Below are 23,618 nucleotides of genomic sequence, written 5' to 3' on the forward strand. Positions count from 1 at the left end.
AGGGTGCAGAGGACATAGGTGCAGTAAAATAAGCTATCTGTCTTCTAAAATAAAAACAAAACCTCTGTAAAGTGACCAAACACTGAATAGTTTATTTTTTAAAAAAAGAAAGAAAAAAAAAGATTTAAGCAAGGAGCAGGAGTGCCTGGGTGACTCACTTGTTAAGCAACCGACTCTTGATTTCGGCTCAGGTCGTGATCTCAGGGTCCTGGGCTCAAGTCCCAAATCTGGCTCTGCTCAGCATGGCATCTGCTTGTCCCCCACAATTCTCCTCTGCTTCTCTCCTCCGCCCCTTTGCCTTGGGCTCCCCCCACCCACGCTCTCTCTTTCTCTCAAATAAATAAATAAATAAAATCTTATATAAAAAAAAAATTAAGCAGGGATACCTGGGTGGCTTAGTCATTAAGCGTCTGTCTTCAGCTCAGGTTATGATCCCAGGGTTCTAGGATGGAGCCCCGCATCGGGCTCCCTGATCAGCAGGAAACCTGCTTCTCCCTCTCCCACTCCCCCTGCTTATGTTCCCTCTCTCGCTGTCTCTTTGTCAAATAAATAACATCTTTTTAAAAAAAATGTAAGCTAAAAAAATGTAAGCTAAAATTAGGAAATTAGAAAATCATGCAAATCCAGAAGGTATTAATTATTAAGGAAATGTTTTGTACAACTCAAAGCAAGTAGGAAAATCTGAATGTTATAGCGATTAGTAGGAGATTATCAAAAAATTATCAAAATTGACTAAAAGAGAAATTTTAAACCTAAAAACCAATAAGAATGAAGGAAATTGTGAGAAAGTTTCCTTTAAGGCTTCAAGGAATAGATGCTTAGTATATGTAATTGTATGACATCATTATAATCATTCTTTTGTTATAAATCATATGCAAAGCTTAGAACAAGAAGGAAAGTTCCCCAGTTCTTTTCATGAAGAATACTGATATCCAATTCTGACAAAGGCAGACAATTAAAAAAAACCTATAGGTCAGAGTTTTTAAACATGTTGGTCACAGGACACCTTTATACTTTGTATATATGCAGCTGAAGTGAGCATACCTTTACACTTTGAAAAAAAATCACTGAGAATCCTAAAGAGCTTTTGTTTATGTGTTATATTTATCAACAGTTAACTATTAAAATTTAAAGCAGAAACTTTAAAAATTATGTATTTGCTAATTTATTTAAGATAACCATAATAAAAACATTTGGCAATAGCATAAATACCATGTTTATTCAAATAACTACATTTTCCAAAACAGAAACTCTAAATAAGACTCACATTGTTGCACGTATTTTTAAAACTGTTTAATGTCTGGCTAAATAGAAGACAGGCAAGATGTCCTATCTGCCTTTTTTTTTTTTTTTAAGATTTTATTTATTTATCTATATGAGAGGGCAAGATTGGGGATAGCAGGGTAGAGGCAGAGTGAGAAGCAGACTCCTAGCTGAGCCAGGAGCCCCATGCGGGGCTCCATCCCAGGACCCTGAGATCATCACCTGAGCAGAAATCAAGAGTCAAACACTTAAGCAACTGAGTCACCTAGGCACCGCCTATGTGCTTTTTGTATTCAGTCTGTCGAGTTACCACATGTGTGGCCCCTGGAAACACTGCACACTGTGAGAGAATGAGAGTAGACAGGAAGAATGATGTCTTAGCATTACTATGAAAGTAGTTTTGACCTCACAAACCCCTAAAAGGATCTTGGAGGTCCCCAGACATCTAAAGGCCACATTTTAAGAGCCTCCACTATCAGTCAACTTCAATTATGGATGTGGATACAAAAATCTAAGTGGAATATTAAACAGAACCCAGCAGTACCTTGAAGATGAATGTACCATGCTCAAGGGGGATTCATTTCAGGAATGTAGGAATATTAGGAGATCTATTAATTAGGGATTTAAGATACTAATCAAAGGAGAAACCATTTAATCACTTTGAAAGATGCTAAAAAGTATTTCACAAAATTTAATACTTTTTCTGATCAGAAAATCCTTGGGAGAGCCATGATAAAATGTATGTAGTTGCCAGCCTCAGGTTTAATTAAGATAAGCTAGAAGCACAGTATGAAGGGGCAGAACATTCTTGAATACTCAGGAGCTCCAGTTCTGCCTAGGGAGGTGGATTGCCCATGATGGTGGTGGAAGGACTGGGAGCAGACCCTGATGGATGTCAGTGGTGGTGGCTGAAGTTTAATGATCAGCCAGCTTAAACCATCAGCTCCCAGCCTGTTACACAGTCTAGGTGTACTTACATCCTGGTGAAGCAGCGGGCAGCAGTGACTACCCAGGTCTTCCCAAAGATGCTTCCTTTGCAGAAATGCCAAGTGGCAGTCTGCAGTCTGACCTGTCTCCTTGCCTCCTACAGTCTGGCTGGAAAGAAACCTGGAAGGGTTGGGGGGAGTACCTCTGCAAAGGCTGCCTGGGAAGGGGCCAAGGAAACCCATCTTTATTTCCCATGGCTCCTTCTCACCATCAAGCCCAGACTGTAGTAGGCTCTGAGCATCTGTCTTGTGCCAGGTACTTTAACAGACACCTGGGAGTGATGAGAAATGCTGATTGTATTCTAGAGATAGAAAAAAATACATATGTTACCAGAAGTGGGTATTTCACCCAAGAGTAAAATATTGAGCTCCCCCAAAGAGTGACTGCTTTCCTGACGTCTACTACCATATAGTAACCTTGAGCGATTTTAATTCACGTAAATGGAAATCATACAGTATCTGCTCTTGACTTGTGCACCTAATTTGTACACGTAATTTTCATTATTAGGATATAAATTACTTGAAGATAGGAGCTATGCCTTGTTCCTGTTTGCACCTCCTCCCCTCTGCCCTGGACTCTGGTATGGAGATTTGTACAGAGAAGGCATCAGGTGAGAAAGAAGCCAATGTGACAGGATGGCGACAATGATCGAATATAAGTAAGGGATCCCCAGGAATTCGCTGTATTATTCTTTCATGTATTCTGTAGATTTGAGACATTTTCAAAAAAAAAAACTGAAAGACAAAATTGCTTACTGAATGACTTAAATAATCTGGGTTGGATGTGCTATTTATTTTTTTTTCAAAAGATTTTATTTATTTGTCAGAGAGCGTGCATGCAAGCACAAGCAGGGGGAGCAGCAAGCAGAGGGAGAAGCAGGCTCCCTGCTAAGCAAGGAGCCTAATGCGGGACTCGATCCTAGGATCCTGAGGACATGACCTGACCTGAAGGCAGATGTTTAACTGACTCAGTCACCCAGGCATCCCTTACATGTGCTATTTAAAACAGGGCACATGTGGGGCAAAGCCCCTACCTTCGGCTCAGGTTATGGTCTCAGGGTCTTGGGATTGAGCCCCGCATCAGGCTCTCTGCTCAGTGGGGAACCTACTTCCCTTCCTCTCTCTCTGCCTGCCTGTGTGCCTACTTGTGATCTCTCTCTGTCGAATAAATAAATAAAATCTTTAAAAAAAAAAACAGGGCACATGTAAACTCTTTTTCTTGTCCTTCCTCAATTTTTATGTATAAAGGAAAAGGCCCTAATGGGTGAGTTCAGTGACAGAGGAAAGTCTCTTTTATTGAGGTCTTACTTCAGGGGCTGCCTGCGGATTATTTTGCTTTATTCACCGAACATTTATTTGGCACCTGCTGTGTTCTGAGCACTGTAGTAAGTGCTGGGCACAGAATGATGAGCAAGTCTTGCAGAGCATTGTAATGAGACTCCTTAGGACCGTCGTACCTGGTTTCAGCTGGGAAACATGGCTCTGCTGAGTGCACCCCCGGGGGTCAAGAGAAGGAGCCCCTGCAGCCACACTTTACAAAGATTTTCTACCTCAGGCATCCGTGCATCAAGGGGTCTAAGAAGCCAGAACAAAAAACTCAGATTGCTTTCATTCCTTCTCACTAGAAGGAATATTCTCTCTCCACACTGTTCTATGTTCTGTGTCAGTTTATAAAACTTTAAAAAAAAAAAAAGGGATAAGGCGCTCGCATTTTCTCTTGACAAACTATCAAAATGATAAATGATACAAGTCTCCCTGCCCCTCCTCTGCTTGCTCCGATCACCATGTTGTCCATGTGGACCAGGCTGTGGCATGTGGATGTTGGTGGATGTCACGGAACAAACACGGGGAAGAGAAGGCCCAGTGCTTCTCGGCGCTCACTGGCGTTCACACAGAACGGGATACTCACTCACTTTTCTTAGGGACAGATCTCGTGAGTCAGACCGCAACGTGGCACTCAAGTTAGCCATTTCCATTAAATGAATTGATTTAGACAGGGGTCTTGCTTCTCATGACTGGAAATATTTTGGTGTTGCTTTGAGCAAAATGACAACGATGTCCGCCCCCTGCAGCTCTGTATGATGGATTTTTGGATGTGTCAGCTGGGCTAAGGCACAGCCTTGGGTTATTCCGTTAAATGCCAGTCTAGGTGTTGCTGCAAAGGGATTTTGCAGCTGTAATAGAAGTCCCTAATCTGTTAACATTAGGTAAAGAAGATCATCCTGGATAACCTGGGTGGGCCTGACTTAGTTAGTTGGAAAGCCCTTAAGAACAGTGCTGAGGGGTGCCTGGGTGGCTCAATCATTAAGTGTCTGCCTTAGGTTCAGGTCGTGATCCCAATGTCCTGGGATCGTGTCCCTCATCAGTCTCCCTGCTCAGCAGGAAGCCTGCTTCTCCTCCTCCCATTACCCCTGCTTGTGTTTCCTCTCTTGCTGTGTCTCTCTGTCAAATAAATAAATAAAATCTAAAAAAAAAAAAAAAAAGCTGACGCCTTATTGGAGGAAGAGAAAGCAAGTCTGCCCCGGGGGGATAGTACCTTCAACCTGTGCCTGTAGAGTTCCAGTGTCCTGTGACCTTCACTTTCTAACTGTCTGCTGGATGGATTTAATTGCTTGGTCACCTCCCATTCAGCCATATTAGTCAGTTTCTGGTGCATTGGCTTGCTAGCCCTGCTGTAACAAAGTATCACACACCAGATGGTTTAGAAGAACAGACATTTATTGGGTCATGTTCTGAAGGCTGTTGGTCTGAGATCGAAGTGTTGTAAGGATTGGTTCCTTCTGAGGCTGGTGATGGTGCCTCTCCCCCAGCTTCTGGTGGTTTGCTGGTGACCACTGGTGCTCCTTGTCTTGTAGACGATGTGTCACCCAGTCTCCACCTTCCTATTCATTTGACGTTCTCTCTGTGTGGGTGTCTCTCTCCACATCCAAGTTTCCCCTTTTATAAGGACAACAGTCGTATTGGGTTAAGGTCCACACTAAGGACTCCATCTTAACTTGACTACCTCAGTAAAGACTTTTGCTCCAAATAAAGTCACATTCTGGGGTACTGGAGGTTAGGATTCCAACATATCTTTTCGGGATTCTTGGGTTGAACCCTGGCTGATAGGCTCTGTGGGTATTTCTCAGTCACATTCCCCAAAACAGCTTACCAGAAGCACTGCGGTCTTTAGGTAGTACATTCCATGTCTCCAAAAACATCGACTGGTCCTCTGAGATGGAGATGTTTAAATCTGAGTGTAAGCATACACAATTGCTCAAATCATGCACACAGGGCCAGCGTTTGGGACTTACCAGAAAATTATCATTGTTAGGGTTCTAGGGCATCTCAGTCTGCTGGACTATGGGTATTTTCACTGAAAAGTGAAGAATTTTTAAAAAAAATATTTTATTTATTTATTTGACAGACAGAGATCTCAAGCAGGCAGAGAGGCAGGCAGAGAGAGAGGGGGAGGAAACAGGTTCCCTGCTGAGCAGAGAGCCCAATGCAGGGCTCCATCCCAGGATCCTGGGATCATGACCTGAGCTGAAGGCAGAGGCTTTAACCCACTGAGCCACCCAGGAGCCCCCAAAGTGCAGTATTTTAACTGTAACCTGAATTTTCCAGAAGCAGCTGCTTGTCTAACAAGAATGAACAACTTGGGGACGGACACCTGGCTTTGTAGGATTTGGGTGGAATGCTCATGGATGTGAGGACCTGGAGGGGAGTTGTGTCATCCATGTGCCTAGGGACAGTTCACATTTCCAGGCCTCTGTCATGTGTCACACACTTACTCGTGGCCACGCATACCTGATCTGATTAATCCTCCTATATTCTAACAAGGCGTGTATTCTTCTCCCAGGATAACGCGAAGAAAATGAGTCTCAGGTGACTCTCAGATCACACATCTAATGACAGGCCATGATTCAGACATAGTGTCGGTCCTCGTTCGTCATGGATTCCACATTTGCAAATTCACCCACTGCATAACATTTACTTCTAACTCAGAAGGACTGGTGTTTTCATGATCATTCAATGACGTACGCAGAGCAGTGAAAAATTTGAGTCTCCTGAAGCACATGTCCCCAGGTGAGGTCAAACGAGGCAATGCTCTGCCTTCTTTGTTTAGCTCTTATCCTATAAGCAAGTGTCCTTTCTGTGGTCTTTTGAGTGCCATGGGGGGTTGTTTGTTTGTTCGTTTTTGCATTTCTGTGCTTTTTGTTGGTGATTTTGTGGTTTGAAATGGCCCTAAATGTAACACAGGTCTGAGGTGCCATCTGGTGTTCGTGAGTGCAAGGAGGCCGTGATGTGCTTTGTGGAGAAAATATGACAGATAGACCAGGTTTGTTCGGGCTGAGCTATAGGGATCCTAGCTTTGAGTTCAGTGTGAATCAATCAAGGAGACATATTGAAGAAGATGACTTCAAACAGAAACACCCATAAAACCAGAGCCTCCCAGGAACTTAACCCCGTACTTCCCCTCAGAGCCGTGGTTTAGTAGTACTAATCTGCGATTCCCGGTGACTTTATAGAGCTGAGCTCCTGCAAATAACCAGAACCTGCTGTATCCACTCCTGGCCACAGAGGTTGCCCTTTCCTACCACATTATGAGGATGGGAATTGGGAACCAAGCACTGATGTCTCAGTCTTCTTACCTGTTTCAGGGATGAAAGACACTGTAGCCTGAAAGCCTCTGAAGGTCACATTTTCATCTGACTGGAAGCTGATGAGCATTACCCCAGAGGAGCTCAGCACGGGGTCAGGGGCAACAAAGCCGCACAACCGAGCTGGAAAAGCCCAGAACAGGCAAAGTGCGGTCAAGGGCCCAGCGGACAGACATGGCATAGGAGAGAAAAAAAGGTTGTCCTTTAGGTAATTGTTGAGAAATAACTTTTTTGGTGGGTGTCCCAATTCGTTTTCAAAATAGAAGGGAAGTTTTCTTCTTTTTAATAGGTATTCAAGTCCAGCAATGCCTCCGTTCTGTGGTCTCCCACACACTTCCGCTAGAAATGCCACCAAGGGAACTGCTTTGAGCCACAGGGCTTAGTTCAGTGGCACTTGCCTCTCCTGACCCCTAGATGCCTCTCTGGTCCTCCCTCCTGCTCTTCCCGCCCTGACCTGGGAGAAAGGGGAGGGGTCATGAACACCCAGGGAAGCAGGGAGGGGACGCAGGGCAATGAAAGAAGCTGAAGCCACATCCTTTTTATTCCCCAAAAGGATTTGCTCAAATGCAAACCGGTCCAAAATGCCAACCGGGGGAGCCTCGGTTCCAGGGGGCACACACCTATTTCCTCCTGCCCTTCCACATCCCTGTGCACGGTCACGTAGTCCGAAGTGCAGTCCCCGCTTTCCTCTACTTCCAGACTCTGAAAGGAAAGCTGACAAGACTCCGTGTTACATCCAGAGCAAATTATATGAGTGAACGACCTGATTTTGGGTAAGCAGAGAAATTTGGATTGCTCAACTTGCTTTGGGACGGGAATGGGGGCGTTCATTAGTAGGTTAAATTACTTAGGAAAATAGAATAGTCTATACTACAGACTGCTCCACTCCAGGCACGTCTCAGCTACCAAATACAGGCCAGGCCAACACAAGGGTGGGGGAAAAGGACATCTGAGTGGCTCGGTTGGCTGAGCGGCTGCCTTTGGCTCAGGCCATGATCCAGGAGTCCTGGGATTAAGTCCCATGTCAGGTTCCCTGCTCAGTGAGGAATCTGCTTCTCCCTCTGACCCTACCCCCTCTTGTATACTCTATCTCAAAAAAAAAAAAAAAAATATATATATATATATATATATAGAGAGAGAGAGAGAGAGAGTGGGGGAAAGCATAAATATTTGAGCTCCCTAGCCCCCTCCTACGAGGAGCAAACAAACAGTAAAGAACAATCTGAACAATTTGCTAGCATCTGAGGCCTTCAATTAACTGAAGGGAGGAGCAGTGGGAGATAGGGCTGATGCCCCACAGATGCTGGGGATTCAATGGAGCTTGAACACTTGACAAGAGACACAGAGTGCTGCATGGAGGGGACAAGGTGGAGGTAAACGGTCACTAGTGGTGAATGCGGGCAAACGGGAAGGAAAGGGTCAGAAACAGGGTTCGTTCAGGCATTTTGAAACCCTTACTGCGATGCTTTCTGAAAATGGGCCTTTTTCTCTCGAGTCAAATGGTATGTACATAGCTATTACTTGTCGTCCTAATTTACCAATTCCTCTTGGAGGGGTCCTGCAGGACGACTGCAGGGGTGACGGCATCACTTCACTGATCAGTACACACGGATCGAATGGGTGGTCTTGAATCCCTTCTAGCTCTGACACGTTCAGATTTTCGAAATTTTGTCTTCTTCCTCCTTACAGAAATCCACTCATAGTTCAACTTCTTTGCTCCATCACTTATCACAAAGCTTCCCTTAATTCTGCTTCCTCCTGAAATATTCTGTTTTGACGGTTTGGGTTCCAGAAGCTTTGAGGAAGAGGAGATCTACACGTTTCTTTCCTCTGTGTCTTCTCCTACTCATCAGTAAAACCTGCTCTGAACATCAGACTGGCTGTTCCAGGTGCTTCCTCTCCCACCTGCCCTCCATTGCGCAACTGTCAACCCAAGTATTTTACCTTTTTGCTGGGGATGAGCTGCTGCTCAGTAAATGTTCAAATGCGGAGTCTTCCTCTTTATTTATTTTATTTTTTTTTTAAGATTTTATTTATTCACTTGACAGAGAGAAATCACAAGTAGATGGAGAGGCAGGCAGAGAGAGAGAGAGGGAAGCAGGCTCCCTGCTGAGCAGAGAGCCCGATGTGGGACCCGATCCCAGGACCCCGAGATCATGACCTGAGCCAAAGGCAGCGGCCTAAACCACTGAGCCACCCAGGCGCCCCGGAGTCTTCCTCTTTAAACTCACTTTCTGTGGCGAATCCAAACTGTGGGCCACACCTCTGCATGTTTGTTTGCTTGTTTGGTGTTCTAAATGAAAGCCTCCATTCTCTGGACTGTCCTAACTCCACACCTGCTCCTGAGCCTCAGGATTGTTTGCCTTTTAAATATACGAGAAACTAGAGGTCTTGCCCATCCTTGCTCCTCCCCCTTTATTTTCTACTTTTTCTCTCCTTTGTACCCTCTCATGCTTTCAATGATCATTTTAAGAGAAAGAATTCTCAATCAATGTCTATGTCTAGCCTCATCCTGATTGCAGTCTTACCTTCAAGCACCAGGTGGCGTCATCTCTGCCGATGGCCCGCCGGTACTTAATGAACAAACAAGTAGCCACAAACGCTACTAAGCAAATGCGGAGTAAACTCTGCCTCATGACATTGAAAACTCTCTGTTCTTGGAGCTCAGCCTCACCTTCTATGGCCCCTCTTCTACGGCCCCTCTGATACCTGCCCGTCCCTCAACCTGGTCTACTCTGGCTCCTCTGTGCTTGCTCTGCTCCCTATGCATGGAAAGCTTGATGTTTGGGGCTTTATTAGCATTGACTTTTGATAGCCATTACTTACAAAGCGTTTTGTTAGCAGTTTACTGAATAAAGAAGAAATGCTTGTTTCTAGAAGGGACTAGAAACTGATTAAACCTGTTACCGGGTACAGATGAAAGACGCCCACCAACGGAAAGTAAAGCACGCTATTGCCATCCAGTGGTAAATGTGGGTAGTTACAGGGAGAATGGGCTGGTCTGGATTCAATGCCTGTAATAGAGAGCCTTGTATGGCAGGGACCAGGGATATAGCAGTGAATAAACCCGATTTAAAAAACACACACGCGGGGCGCCTGGGTGGCTCAGCGGGTTAGGCCGCTGCCTTCGGCTCGGGTCATGAACTCGGAGTCCTGGGATCGAGCCCCACATCGGGCTCTCTGCTCAGCAGGGAGCCTGCTTCCTCCTCTCTCTCTGCCTGCCTCTCTGCCTGTTTGTGATCTCTCTCAATAAATCTCTCTCAAATAAATAAGTAAAATCTTAAAAAAAAAAAACACGCAACCCACAAAAACAAACACGCACAAACACAACAAACCTCTTCTCTCATGATTCCTGTGGGGATACCAGAGCAAAGTCAAGGGTAACCAGAGTCAGTACCTTAATTAGGTAGCGTTGGGGGGCTTGAAAAACCCAATTACAGCTGGCCATGTCACTATAGTCTTCAGGATAGTGGAGACTCTGTATGAGGCCTTCTTCAAAAAGGACAGTAAAGGAACTGCAACCTGAATCTGAAACACAAGGGGAAACATCCCAACGATGGCATGACTCAAGCAAAGAGGAATCCTCTCCATGCTCCCTCCTGTCTCCCACAAAATGATACAGGCGCTGATCCTCTCAGGGGGGAGCCAGCATGAAGGAAGATGCCTGTGAGCTGACTTTCCAAGACTCGTTCAGCCTTCTCAGCTGATGTGCGACAAACACGAGTTAGCAGGACTGTGGAAGGAGCTCTCCCTGGCCTCGGGGTCCCTGCTCCCAGTTCCTACAGGACCTCAGACTTCTCTAGATGGCCTGGATAATGCGGGATAAAAGTAAGTGGTCTTACCAGGCAGGTAGTTTGGTTTCAGAGCCTTATAGGTGAGGTTAAACCCAGCTGCCTGATCTGTGGCATCAGAGATGAAATTCAGCCGTAGGAAGTTGGAGCCGACAAGAACAGACGAAGCGAGGCTCTTCCCACAGAACTTGCCTGCAACACAAGAAGCGAGAGTCTTGGTTCAGAGTCTAGGAAACACTACCCGTTAGGGGTCTCAAGGAGACCTAGACTTGTCATGGTAGGACTGGATTGTCTAAGCCAGGGTTTCTCAACCTTGGTACCACCAACGTCCTTGAACCAGAACATTCTTGGTGTTCAGACTGTGTTGTGCATTATGGGAGGTTTTACAGCATCCCTGGTCTCTGCTCACCAGCTGCCAGTAATACTCCGTCTAGTCATGACGACCAGAAACGCTCTGAGACATTGCCAAGTATCTCCTGGGGGGCAAAATCCCCTCCCATCAGGAACCACAGAAAACTCCTCCATCTCTGTTTCTTGCCTTAGTGACATTTGTCCCTACGCATGGTTTCCCATTGGTGTTTTCCTTCTTAGCTGGACGATGCAGTCCAGGTCATTTGCATGCCTAGGAAAGCAACATTCTCCCTGTGATGTGTCTGTATTTTAGCCCTGAGGGGCTCCAGGCCTGGCACATGAATCTAGGAAGTTCAGTTCCCCCGAAAGCAGATGCAGCGAACTAAATGTCTCAGCTTCAGTTCCTTTCCACTGTCCATCCTGAGTCTCAGACTTGGAGACAGGCTGCACAGTGTTTAGAAATGCCTCGGGGCCAGGCGTACAGCATTCATGTCCCATGAAGCCCTCCCAGCACAAGTGTCCATTTGACAATGCGGAAATCTGCTCACCCATAAGTCTGTCGTCTGTGGAAGAGATGGAGAGGTAACTATGGTGACAAGACTCTGCATCCAAGTGGGAAACACCGAGCAGCACGTGCATTTTCTCTGGGACCAGCAGGGTCCAGACACACCGTCTGCAGGCAGATCCATGAAGTGTCATTTCTAGACAGAAAGTGGCTGTCATGGTCATAGACAGACTGGGCACAGTCAGACTGGAGGCGGCGGTTGGGGGAGGGATGGCAGGGGGCTACTTACTGCTGGCTCTCATAATACAGGAAGGGGCTTTCCGGGAAGTGCAGCTTGCCCTCAGACTCACGGAGCACACGACCCTGCTCGCTGCATGGGGCTGGGAGAGAGAGCTGTGAGAAGCAGGGTGGCAGTGGGGGCTAGCCTTCCAGAACCCGGCAGACACTGGCACCGCCTGGTTCTTTGATACGCATGCTTCCTCTTTTGTGAAATCTTTCTCAGCTGTGGCTTCTGCCATATCTTATTCCTTCTGGTCTTTTTAGATCCTGCTTAACCTTCAGATTCGATGATTTCTTCTCCTTCACTATTCTTTCTCTGGCATCATAACTCGATTCTATACATACATGTATTTCATTTCCCAGGTTCTTTCCTTTGCTTTCATCTTTCTCTACACAAGCCCTCTTGATGGGTCTCATTCCTACCCTGAGTTTCAAGCATTATTCTACTTTCCTGAGCTTCAGACGTGGTTTTTCAACCATCTCCTAGATATCCCCTTAACTTGCTACAAATGATCTGCAAAACTGCTTCCTCTTTTGATTAGATTACTTAAAAAAAAAAAAAAAAGAGGCTTGTGTGTGTGTGTGTTTTTTTTTTTTAATTTTAGAGAGACAGTGTGTGTGAGCAGGGGGAGGAGCAGAGGGAAAGAGAGAAACTTAAGTGGATTCCAACTCTGAGATCACCTCCTGACCTGAAATCAAGAGTTGATGCTCAACCAGCTGCACCGCCCAAGTGCCTCCTGATTAGATTACCTTTCTTTCTTTCTTTTTTTTTTTTTTAAGATTTTATTTATTTATTTGACAGACAGAGATCACAAGTAGGCAGAAAAGCAGGCAGGGAGAGAGAGGGAAGCAGGCTCCCTGCTGAGCAGAGAACCCGATGTGGAGCTCGATCCTAGAACCCTGGGATCATGACCTGCGCCAAAGGCAGAGGCTTTAACCCACTGAGCCACTCAGGCATCCCTGAATATATTACTTTCATATGCCCTTTGTTTTATCCCTCATGCTCGAAACTTTGGTACCATCCTTGGTTCCTCGCTGTCCCTCCTCACCCTTCAATAAAGTGACTACCAGGTTCCCCTTCCTCTTGTTTCTGTTCCCATCCTTTCATCCTCTGGCCCTTGCCCTAGGTCTCTGGCACTCCTGTGTAATCTCAGAAGGCGCAGCCAGCCTGCCCCCTACCCGCTGTTCTTATACCACCAGAGTATTGCCCTGATCTAGTTCTCTAATCCATCAACTTCCTATTGCTGAGTAAATACAGACTTTTTTTGCTAGGCATCAGAAGTTTCCACCACTTGGTCTCAATTTATTTTCAGATCTCCCTCATGGAACCCCATCAGACACACCCCCACTTCAGCTGCTCTGACTGAGGCACTGGTGTCTTTTACCCACTGCATTTGCAGATCTCCATCCTTTAGTATCGTCTTTCCGCAAAGATGATTCCTTGAGCTGCAATATTTTTCTTTATGTGTATCCTGTTTCCACCTAACAATATTCTACTTGTTCTTTGTGGGGTGTTTTGTTTTGTTATGTTTGCATGTGTATGATTTAGCCTAAAAGGTGTTTGTGCTCCAAAGCCACCTCTGGCTTTTATCCCCAGCCACTCACTCCTCTAGTTCTCGGGGTACTTCCGCCTCCATGGTTCTTTGTAGATGGTTCCACAGACTCACAGAGCCACTGAAGATTTGAGCTAAAGCTTCCTTAGAGACACTCTGGTCCAGAATCTTCTCTTGATGGATGAGGAAACTGAGGTCCAGAGGTAGGAAGGGGCTTTCCCAAAGTTACAGAGCATTCATTGCAGACTTGCCACGTAACCCTGGGGGAGACTCTCCTGTATCCTTCTGGACACTTCCGGGTAAGGCGTGTAGCTCACTGGACACATCTGCACCACCTCACTTCCCTGCCCCAGAGTCCCTGATGCAAAGCTAGGATTTGGCAAATGTTTGCGGAGTTGAGATGCAGCTCTCAAGAAGTGAAATGGGAGGGAATCAAGGCTCCTTCTGGGCGATGGCCGCTCCAACTGGCAGGGAATGGCTGTGGGTGCCCCAAATGTGGGTAGCTTTATACCCAGTTAGCAGAGAGAGCTCTAGCAAAGACTTTTGATTATAAAGGGAGCCTATATTCAGAAATACTAGGTATTACCTCCTGCTCCTCGTGGAGCAGGCTGTGAGTGATACCCACCTCTGGAGCTCTTTCTCCGCTTCCCTAGGGACGAAAAAGAGAGATGCTGGTCAGGGTCTGTGTGTGGTATCCTGCACAGCATTTCAAGAAGTTATCAAAATTGCCTGGCTCCAAAGTACAGACATTTTAAAGTCAATATGCAACTGAAGAAAATCTAGTCTGCGGAAAAAAACAGAAGGGGTGAATTGACAAAGCAGGACAGTGGCCTTGGTGTTTTAATGAAATTTCGCTCTGTTTATTAAGTGGACTGATTAAAAAAACAGGCCATGATTAGCTTGGAGATTATATGGAGAAAGAGGTTCTCCGACCTACTTCTCTCCTTGTTCATGAGAAGGGAGGCTGGAGATGGAAATAAGTGACCCACAACCACGAGAGAGTTGCTGGTGGACCTACAACTGGAGGGCTTGGAAGCCCCCCATGGGACCATACCCTTGAAAACAGACCCAAGTTCTTATTGAATGAATTTGCATTAACCCCTTTGGGACAGAATAGAAGGCCTATTGACGCTGAAAGCTACCAGTTAGAAAACAATGAAGTTGGCTTTGGAGGCAGAAAGGATGTTTCAGTTCACTCCCTGGTCAGTCTAGTAGAAGGGTGTATACAGACCCTGACCTTTTCAGACTCACGCAACACAGATCTGTGCCAGGCCTTCTCAACCACGGCATTACTCACATTTTGGGCTGGATCATTCTCTGTCATGAGTGCCATCCTGTGCATTGTGGACGCTTAGCAACAGCCCTAGCTCCTACCCACCAGATGCCAGTGGCGCCCCTCCCCTCCATGGTGACAACGAAAAATGTCTCCATTGTCCTCTGGGACGCCAGAATTTCCACTGATTCATAACTTACTAAATCTTGCTAGCACAGTTGAGAAGTGATGGAAAGCACATTACCAACGGATAGTTTCAACTAAAGGCAAATTTGACGAAGCCTAGGATGGACGGAACCGTGTTTCTTTGAGTAAGTGTCTGCTACACTACATACCATATTCTACCGTTTTAAATCTTGGAAACGTCACAGTTCTTACACGCCGCACTAAACACCGAAGCAGGGCCTGTCTGCTCAGGGGTCCTGACGTGCCCGGTCGGCTGACCTTCTCGCCGGCCCTGGCTTCCCGACCTCGTGTGCTGGCGTTATTACCCGTTCGGATGTGTTTGTGGATCCAGGGAAGCACTTTTCTAAGATCTGTGAAGATCCCAGGGGATCCTTGTTCGTCTTTCCTCATGTTGTTTCTCCAGCCACGGCCACAGCCTAAACCCCAGGAAGTCACACCAGCCAGAGTCCAGGTCCCCTCCTTGTTCCGGCACATGAGGGAACCTCCTGAATCTCCCTGGAAGGGGGAAAAGCCTCTCTTACCATCACTGTCCGGTCTGCGCTCACTCTTTCCCCCACAAAGATGCTAGATGAGGATCAATGATACCTCTTCACTTCTAATGATTAGGACTCAGGGGCCCAGGAGAATAGCCCAGCACAATTCACATTAAATCCTCAAATATCCCTGGAGCCCACCACTTCCCCCTCTTTCTTCCCCATCCTCGGGGGATGTTTGTTTCGTCAAACATCAGACTTTCTTCCTACTCCTATCTCATCCTACAGACTCAGAAAAGCCTTGCCCAGAGGTAAAACTGATCTCAGGTTTGCTCAACAAGAGGAATGGAAGGAAAAGGAAGTCCTCATTACCCACAAATTAGAAACCTCTAAAAGGGAAAAAGCCAGCCAGCCTTCAGGGATACAGAACCCTAAGCTCACTGTTGGCATTATCTCTTGTTATCTGGTCTTTTGGAAAAAATAGAAGACCTCCTCTGAGTCCACACTCCCTGGTAAAAACAGGTTGTATAAACTGTTCCTTATTTTGACTTGACTTCCCTTGTCACTCCTGACCCTTCTTTCTAGAGTCGAGTCTTACTTACAGCCTTCTTTTAGCCTGTCCCCTGATGACAAAGCTGAGGGAAGCCCTTCCTGGGACATTTCCACTCCCACCTACCTGACAGGCATCTCCTCCACCATCTGGGAAACCTGTGCACAGAAAGGTGTGCCCACTGAAAGGTTTCTTTAGGGTTAACAGAGCTGCCATACACTCGTCCTGGGTCAAAATAGGCAGGTTGACTTCCTGTAAGACTTTCGAGAGAACGCCATCTAGAAAACACAGAGAGGAGAGGACCAGCAAGGCACCCTCGCCCTTCCTGAGTTGAAGATGCCCCACACAGGTTTGTATCTTTTGGAAAGACCTGAAATTCTAAGGACAGTGGATAAACTCTTTTAAAATGTTTACACAATTGTTGTTTAGAAAATAAATGAAAACTGTATTTTCTGATTACCCACCAGAAAGTTCTAACATCTGATTAAGAGAAGTGGCATAGAAGTGCTTACCTTCAGCCGAGCGGCCCCAGCCTGCAGTTGTACAAATAAAGCCAGCCTCAAATCGTTCCTTTGGCTCTGGAAGACACATGGGCCCTACAAACTGGCCTGAAGAGAAAGAGCAGCCAGGGCTTGTCACATCCACGAAGCACAGGGCACCCTAAGCCACTCGCCAATTGACATCTAGGTGGTTCCCCGATGATCTCGTGAGAGTTGTGTTATCTGTGCCTCCAGGGGTCACTTATCAGACAAAGAAAGACTCTGTCCTGACTCCACATAATCCTATATCTGAGGCCACAAACAAAAAGGATTTCACACAGGGGACCCTCCACCCCAAATCCGTCTTGAAGTGCATAGCCCAGAACTGTTGGACATAACGTTACGTAACATATGTTGTAGGGAATATGCTATGGAGAAGAAGTTATAGGGAACATGGGATAGATGATACACAGTGAGCCTCAAATGTTTACCGAAATGGAAGGCACCATCCATCTTCAAAAGAGCAATATCATAGTCCATTGGCTTCTTGATGGAGAAATAGGGGTGTATGATGATGGTTTCGATGGTGAGCGTTTGCTCCCCTGGATCTATATGGCTCAAGTCATATTCTCCAGCAGTGACATTCAAAGTTGTTGCACTATTTCTATGAATAGGAAGCAGTAAAACGAATAAATTTCATTTAGCCTCTGAGAACTCTTGTAATGGTTGACAATCTGGCCTCTTTAAAATGACATGGATGGATAATGTGGATGTGAGGATGCTGAACAGAGAAAGTGAGAATGATTCCATCACTACTTATAAAAATGTGAAGGTTCCCAATTTAAGTGGGGGAGGGCTAATCAAGATTGACCTCAAATGGAACCAAGAATATGATAAATCCAATACTTTGCAGTGTTATCCATAAAACGTCTGAAAATGCACATATATTGTAACTCAGGGGTTACTCAGCTATAATGGATTTTATTCAGCTACCCTAGGTGGTTGGCCAGGTCTTGGTATCAGTGATTCTCTGAGAATGATTTGTGATCCCTCCTACGTAGGCTACTTTAGTGTCAGAGATCTAATGCTTAAAGTATATTATGAAAAACATAATGGCCTCATAACTCTGATATGTCAGAGATCATGCACACTCAAGGCTTGGGACTGATTAAAACAATGAGAGGTAGGGATCTTCTCCTTACCTCCTTCACCTTTGTAATTCAGAGACGTGGTGTGAGATGGGAAAGACCATTCTATTTCCCTTCATCCCATAGCAAAGTTATCTGAAAGGAACTTGGTAAGATGTATTGAGGTGGATTAAGAACTTTTGAGTTTACTCTCTTTGGGGACCGACCCTTCATTCCCCAAAGTGATGATTTTATACAGAACTGGAAAGGGTATCCTTTTCTGTTGGTATATTTCCCTGACTCTTGGCTACATTGGGTACCTAACCTAATAGAAAGCATCTCCTTAGCCTAATCCCTTGGCACACTGCAGTGAAATTATCAGCTGACTCTTCTATGGACTGTTAACTCTCAGCAGGGGGATAGGAATGACATCTTACTTACCTTTGTATCTTTGGTACCCACCAAAGTGTCTAGCACCAAGTAAATACCCAGGGAATGTTTGCAGCCTTGAGATGAAAGAGGGCAAATATGGGACATGACCTTGATTGCAGCCTAGTGACTAGCAAGAACACTAACAGTAGAAGGTTTAGAGCACACAGGAAATTGGATAAAGGATGGAAGTTGTTAGATCGAAGCTCAGTGAGGCAAGACCAGTAGGAAAGCAGATGTGGGAGCCTACTTCTCATTTTACTGAGAAGTTTTCTTTTATCATTTTTTTCTCCAAATTTTTATTTTAATTCTAGTTAGCTAACTTAGAGTATAATATTGGTTTCAGGAGTAGAATTCAGTCCTTTTATCAATTTTTAAAAGATGTATAATGAAAGATATTTTTTTCACTGAAATGTAAGAGAAAATTTTCACAAGTGTATCTTGGTCACACTTGTTTTCACTTAGATATTATTCTTTAATTATTTCCAGTCATATTTAAGTAAACAAAGTATTCTACTCCTACAAACAAAGTATGTTTTCTACTGAGTTGAGAATCCTTTGGTCATGCCACTGAGCCCTGTTTGTGTTATGCATTTCTGTTATGTTCCCTGCTTTAATAGCGTTATTGCTGCTGACTGCAAAGGAGAAGGAGGGTAGTCAGGCGTTTATCCATGGGCTAGACCTTCCCTACCTGTTTGCAACGCAGTGAGCAGCCGTGATGACCCACTGTGCAGAGATGATGGTCCCACCACAGATGTGCTTCTGCCTTCGTTTCAGGGACACCTGAATTGCAAAGAGCCTAAGTGGGAGCAAGTAAATGCCTTGGGACCACCCTCCACCCCCCAAACTTGGAGAGTGAACATATTGTGAAAAATAGACCCAGATGTCTTACAAATATTAGAAATTGTGGACTGTGAAGGAGTAAAACCCATCCCATGACAGCTCAGAAAGAAGAGCAGTGTTGGAACTAGCACATTCCCAACCCCGGTCTGTAGGAGAGGTGGTTAATTTGAGATGATTGGCTATAAGGGTTTAATAGAGTTGATAGTAAAAACTGTTGGTATTTATTTATTTTCATAAAACTATTGACCCAGACTGTTATGCTAGCAATATAAACAATTTCTGTGAATGAAGAGAAAGAAAGGGAAGTATAAGATATAGCAGAGTCCAGAAAAACTGTTTTAGGAGAAAAACAGCAGAAGGCTGAGAAAATATTTCCACACATGTTCCAATTCCTCGAAGCCTCTTAGAGAAATAGTCAGTACCTATAATTTTCTCAGGCTCTTAACTATTTGACCTCTATCACTGCTTTAAGCGTATTTTTAATCTGCTTCTACCAATTGATTGCTTTTTTACTTTTTTTTTTATTTATTTATTTGACACACACAGAGAGAGAGAGAGAGAGAGAGAACAGCAGGGGGAGTATCAGGCAGAGGGAGAGGGAGAATCAGACACTCCACTGAGCGGCGAGCCCACATGGGCCTCAATCCAGGACCCCGGGATCCCAGCCTGAGCCAAAGGCAGCCGCCCAACCAACTGAGCTACCCAGGTGTCCCTACTAATTACTTTCTATCTCTGGTTTATCCTGTTCATTATATTTGACTCTAAAATGCTTTCAAGGTACAAGTAAATGCTTTTGATTTCATTGTCAGAATTAGAGAAGAAGACATTTATTAGAATTGTCACTTTTTGACCAAAAATTATTCAATGAACAATTGAAAAAATTTTAATAAAGAGTAAAAGTAAGTAAAAGTAAGTAAAATTACTGACTCCAACTTGAATATGAACTTCTAAATTGATTAGTCAACCAGTTGACCAAATAAGCAACTGATCAATTAACTCTTCAACCAAGTAATTAATTCATCAGTCAATCAAATGACAATGACTCAACCACTGAGTCTAACTACTAAACATAAATTCAATCAACCAGCCATTACTAAATATCCACCAACCAAAAATTAATGTGACTGCCTTAACGTAAAAGTTAAGAGTTATTACTCACAAAATTAAGAGTCAAGAAAAAAACATGGCTCTCAGGATAAAGAAAGTTGGGAGAATTTCAAAGATAGTAAATGGGACCACCATAGGCTAGAGACAGATGCACAAAGGCATTCTGATGACATGTGAAGACCAGGAGGTTAGATTGAGAGAAAATCAATTGAGAGAAAACCAGGAGGCAGTATAATTAGGATATATTAGGATATATCTAAGGAGGCAGTATTCTTCACGATTGCCTAAGAGGTCCTATGGTACAGGTATAAATCTCCAAACAGAAAGTAGTTGTATAGATATAACACCTTTGACTTTCCTGGTCATCTTTAACTATAATGAGGTTATTATATTTGTTGAATCAGAGAATTTTTTTTTATTGTAAATTTAAGAGATTTTTAGTTTATTGAAGTGGGATTTTTGTCTTAGGGGCTGAAAGTTTTGGGTGGCTTTCCAGTTTGGGTGGCAAGTCAATAGTGCATGTAATTATCCTGAGTATACGTTTTCTGGAACTCAACGGATGGACATCATGAGAGACTTGGATCCTGGAACACTCATGAGATCTCTGCTGAAGAGTTAGGCAGAAAGGAGTAGACTAATGAGTAACATGTGTCTCTGGGACATCCATTCCTGAGAAAGCTCATAGACTACCCTCCAGAGAATGTTCCCTGAGACTCACCTGCCAGGGGTAGGAACCCTTTTCTACTTGGCTTCCCCCAACAATGCGACTGAAAATGTTAAGGTAATTCCCAGGTTGTGCCTTCACCAAACTCCGCCCACAAGTGGGAGCTGGGAATGAGAGAAGACAAAAATTTAGTGATTAGGTAGCTCCTAGAACTGAGGGATACAGGAAACTTCCCTCAGCACAAAAAAAACCCTGCAGGACGTGGCGCATGTGAAAAGATTACAAACCGGCTTTGTGTTAACTATGGGATTTGCTGTGATTTGTAGAACGTGGGATTGTTTGGCTTTTGTGACCGAGAACAGGCATATCACGAAGTCTTTCTACTTTTCCGATATAAAGATTAAGAGCCTCAGAGGTAGATCTCCATTGGGTCAGCATGTAGCACCTTTGCTTCTGAGCTGTCCGGCCCCTTAGGAACTCCTCACTGTGCTTCTATGGCATTTATCACGTGCCTTTGTGGTTATTTCTGTGCCTTTCAACCCAACTAGACTATGGGCTTCTCAGAGATAGGAACTTAACCCCAGAAATAGCTAAATTCAAAATATTGAGAACAGTCCATGATGCCTAGAAGCTGCTTGGTTAATTGGTGAAGCAGGTGATGCCACACTCCGCCTTGGACTGTGACTGTGTGTCCGTCTTCTCTGCTCCACCCAGGGGACTGAGTCTAAGGCTGTGGTCCATGCTACCCAGCACACGGTCAGATATTCATTCTCTGAGGAAGTAGAAAGTGGCAGGTTGCTCAAGAACAGTGGAGTGGAGAGAAGACCGTGTCTCGACTCACACACCAGGCCTGTACTTGGCCAGGCAATGGGCCTCTCCTTTTTGTGGAGAGGACTCTATCCCTGAAACAGCTGCCTTTACTTATTTAATCTCAGTGGTTTTTTTTGACTCCTCAACTAGCAGGTGAGCTGGGTTATCCCTCATCCTTATCCTAATCCCTTATCCCTCGGCTTAGGCATCACCTCAACTGAGAAGTCTTCCTTGATTTCCTCAAGGCTGTGTTAAGTTTCTCTCCCATACTGTGTAGTGCTCCTTCCTCCCTGCTTTTATAGCTTGTGCCGTGCAGCATTGTGATAATGAGTAGTTTGTCTGCCTCTATACTACACAAGGGGAAAAAAATACCTTATGTTTTATTCATCTCTGTATTTCCAAGGTTTTGGATAATTCCTAGCATATAGTAGACACTTAGAAGAGTTGGACGGATGAACAGTTTTTTTTCTTTTTTTTTTTTTTGGAGAACATATCCTGGAGAGCATAGCTATTTAGATTCATATGTTAAAATACACAAAGCTCTTACAAATAACTTCTTATTTAATCCTCCTTCTCTGCCTCTGAATCAAGCACTGTTGTCCCTGCACTACAGATGAGAACATGAAGAGTTGAAGAAAAGCACAGCTGGGGCACCTGGGTGGCTCAGAGGGTTAAGCCTCTGCCTTCGACTCAGGTCATGATCTCAGGGTCCTGGGATCGAGTCCGACATCGGGCTCTCCGCTCAGTGGGGAGCCTGCTTCCTCCTCTCTCTCTCTCTGCCTGCCTCTCTACCTGCTTGTGATCTCTGTCAAATAAATAAATAAAATCTTAAAAAAAAAAAAAGAAAAGAAAAGCACAGCTAATGAACAGCAAAGGATGGATATGACACTGGCCTTTTTGATTGAATCAAAAGCTTATTTTCTAGCAGTTTAAGTTGAATGAATCATAAATAAATTAGACACAAAACTTACAATTTCCCAAACTCATTGAAGCAAAAATAGAAAACAGGATGGTTCTTGGGGCTGACACAATTCCGACTATGGAGAAGCCTGTCAAGAACTGTTCTCACCTTATGTTACTTGAGGGGAAAAAAAGACCATTCATAATACACCACAGTAAACATACTTAATATTTCCCAGTAAGATCATTTTCCAAAAGATTACAAGTGCCTTCAAATACATGTTGATTTCCAGAATTTGCTCATGCAAAAGGATTGTGTAATGTGTCCTAATGAGTGAATAACCCCAGTTTTCTCCAGATCAATGCCATTTGTGCAAGTTGTTCGTTCCATGAATGTTTTATGCAGTTTCATAAGCCGATTGCAGGAGACAAGTCCAAAATAATTACATGAAAAATAGATCCCTAAAATATATCTGCTTCTGTTTTCTCAAAGGCACATTTAATAGAGTAATGATGCCCGTTGCCAACAAAGGTTATTCTTTCTGATGAAGGTAGTTACAGAGTTCATTTGGAACTTACCTCTGGGGAGAGGGAGAATTGCAGGTTTACCTTGTTCCAAACAGAGCATTCCAAGTAGTAAAAACAGCTTATTCTTGTTCAGAGGCATTTTGAGACTCAGAGTTTTTCCTGGAACTTTTAGACTAAAGAAAAAACCACATAGAAAACCTGTGAGACCAGTAAGAAGCCAATTTAAAAGAAAGTTATTTATTAACCAAGACTTGAGTCTTTCAACCATGTCCATATGATGTTTCTGAATGTGGTTTCTTGCAAAAATCTCTGCAAAATGTGGGAAGTCAACCACAGAAGCTAATCTTGATCGAGCAATATTACATGTCCCATTACACCCACATCAATATGTTTCTTCCCTCAAAGTATATTGGCTAGCCAAGTAGTTGGTGTCTAAAGTTTCATCTGCAAATATTACTTGCTTCTTAGTATGTGGATTACCACTGTCTACAAGAGGACTGAATATCAAAGTTGTCCTTGTTTACAAGGTTATGCTACATGTTTGCCAACAACCCATCAGAATATGGGAAAACATTTTTGTTTCTCTTGTTTTCCAGTTGTAAATGGGTGGTTATAGCCATGTGTTAGAGAAGGAGAGGGGAGGAGAAGAAAGATAATTTGATAGCACACTCAGGAAATGAAGCTAACAGACAATCATTTAGGATACTGTCTGTAGGGGCATTTGTGAATCTACATTTTCTCATCATTTTTTTATATTTATAGAAGGCAAACACTAAATCCCCTTAACCTCTACACTTGGTAGACAACATGGCACAGGGAGGTGGCTCTGATTATGTGCAAGTCTTAACCTTCTTTGGCTGAGTTCTTGGCACATGGTC

At 44.2% G+C, this 23,618-nt stretch overlaps 1 protein-coding gene and 2 long non-coding RNA genes across 5 annotated transcripts in view; 2 read left to right on the forward strand and 1 right to left on the reverse strand.

Annotated features, from left to right (window-relative positions):
- The window catches only part of LOC309840701, a 16,083-nt gene extending 9,120 nt beyond the window's left edge, over window positions 1–6,963 (forward strand). The window contains exons 4-7 of the long non-coding RNA XR_014298746.1: window positions 2,758–2,860; window positions 6,091–6,317; window positions 6,492–6,570; window positions 6,893–6,963. This is a non-coding gene — a long non-coding RNA (uncharacterized lncRNA). The remainder of the gene's footprint in view (window positions 1–2,757; window positions 2,861–6,090; window positions 6,318–6,491; window positions 6,571–6,892) is intronic.
- On the reverse strand, window positions 4,963–23,052 carry OVCH2 (ovochymase 2). Of its 3 annotated transcripts, none has more exons than XM_082682983.1 (16): window positions 22,792–23,052; window positions 20,557–20,666; window positions 18,580–18,671; window positions 16,824–16,996; window positions 16,366–16,461; window positions 15,980–16,131; window positions 15,136–15,325; window positions 13,997–14,020; window positions 11,829–11,919; window positions 11,583–11,707; window positions 10,735–10,875; window positions 10,290–10,420; window positions 7,513–7,606; window positions 6,884–7,015; window positions 5,401–5,481; window positions 4,963–5,186 (listed from the first exon to the last, which is right to left on the reverse strand). In XM_082682983.1, the coding sequence occupies exons 1-16, from the start codon at window positions 23,012–23,014 to the stop codon at window positions 5,113–5,115; spliced, it is 1,929 nt and encodes a 642-aa protein (XP_082539109.1). In that variant the 5' UTR covers window positions 23,015–23,052; the 3' UTR covers window positions 4,963–5,112. The 3 variants fall into 3 exon arrangements, with proteins under 3 accessions (XP_082539109.1, XP_082539108.1, XP_082539110.1); XM_082682982.1 differs by having other exon boundaries at window positions 14,980–15,325; XM_082682984.1 differs by lacking the exons at window positions 15,136–15,325; window positions 15,980–16,131.
- On the forward strand, window positions 7,011–8,890 carry LOC309840702. The gene is made up of 3 exons (XR_014298747.1): window positions 7,011–7,100; window positions 7,592–7,665; window positions 8,582–8,890. It is a non-coding gene; the product is annotated as an uncharacterized lncRNA (long non-coding RNA).
- Window positions 23,053–23,618: the final 566 nt, after the last annotated feature.

The sequence above is a fragment of the Mustela nivalis genome (genome assembly GCF_964662115.1).
Source record: "Mustela nivalis genome assembly, chromosome: 9".
NCBI lineage: Eukaryota > Metazoa > Chordata > Mammalia > Carnivora > Mustelidae > Mustela > Mustela nivalis.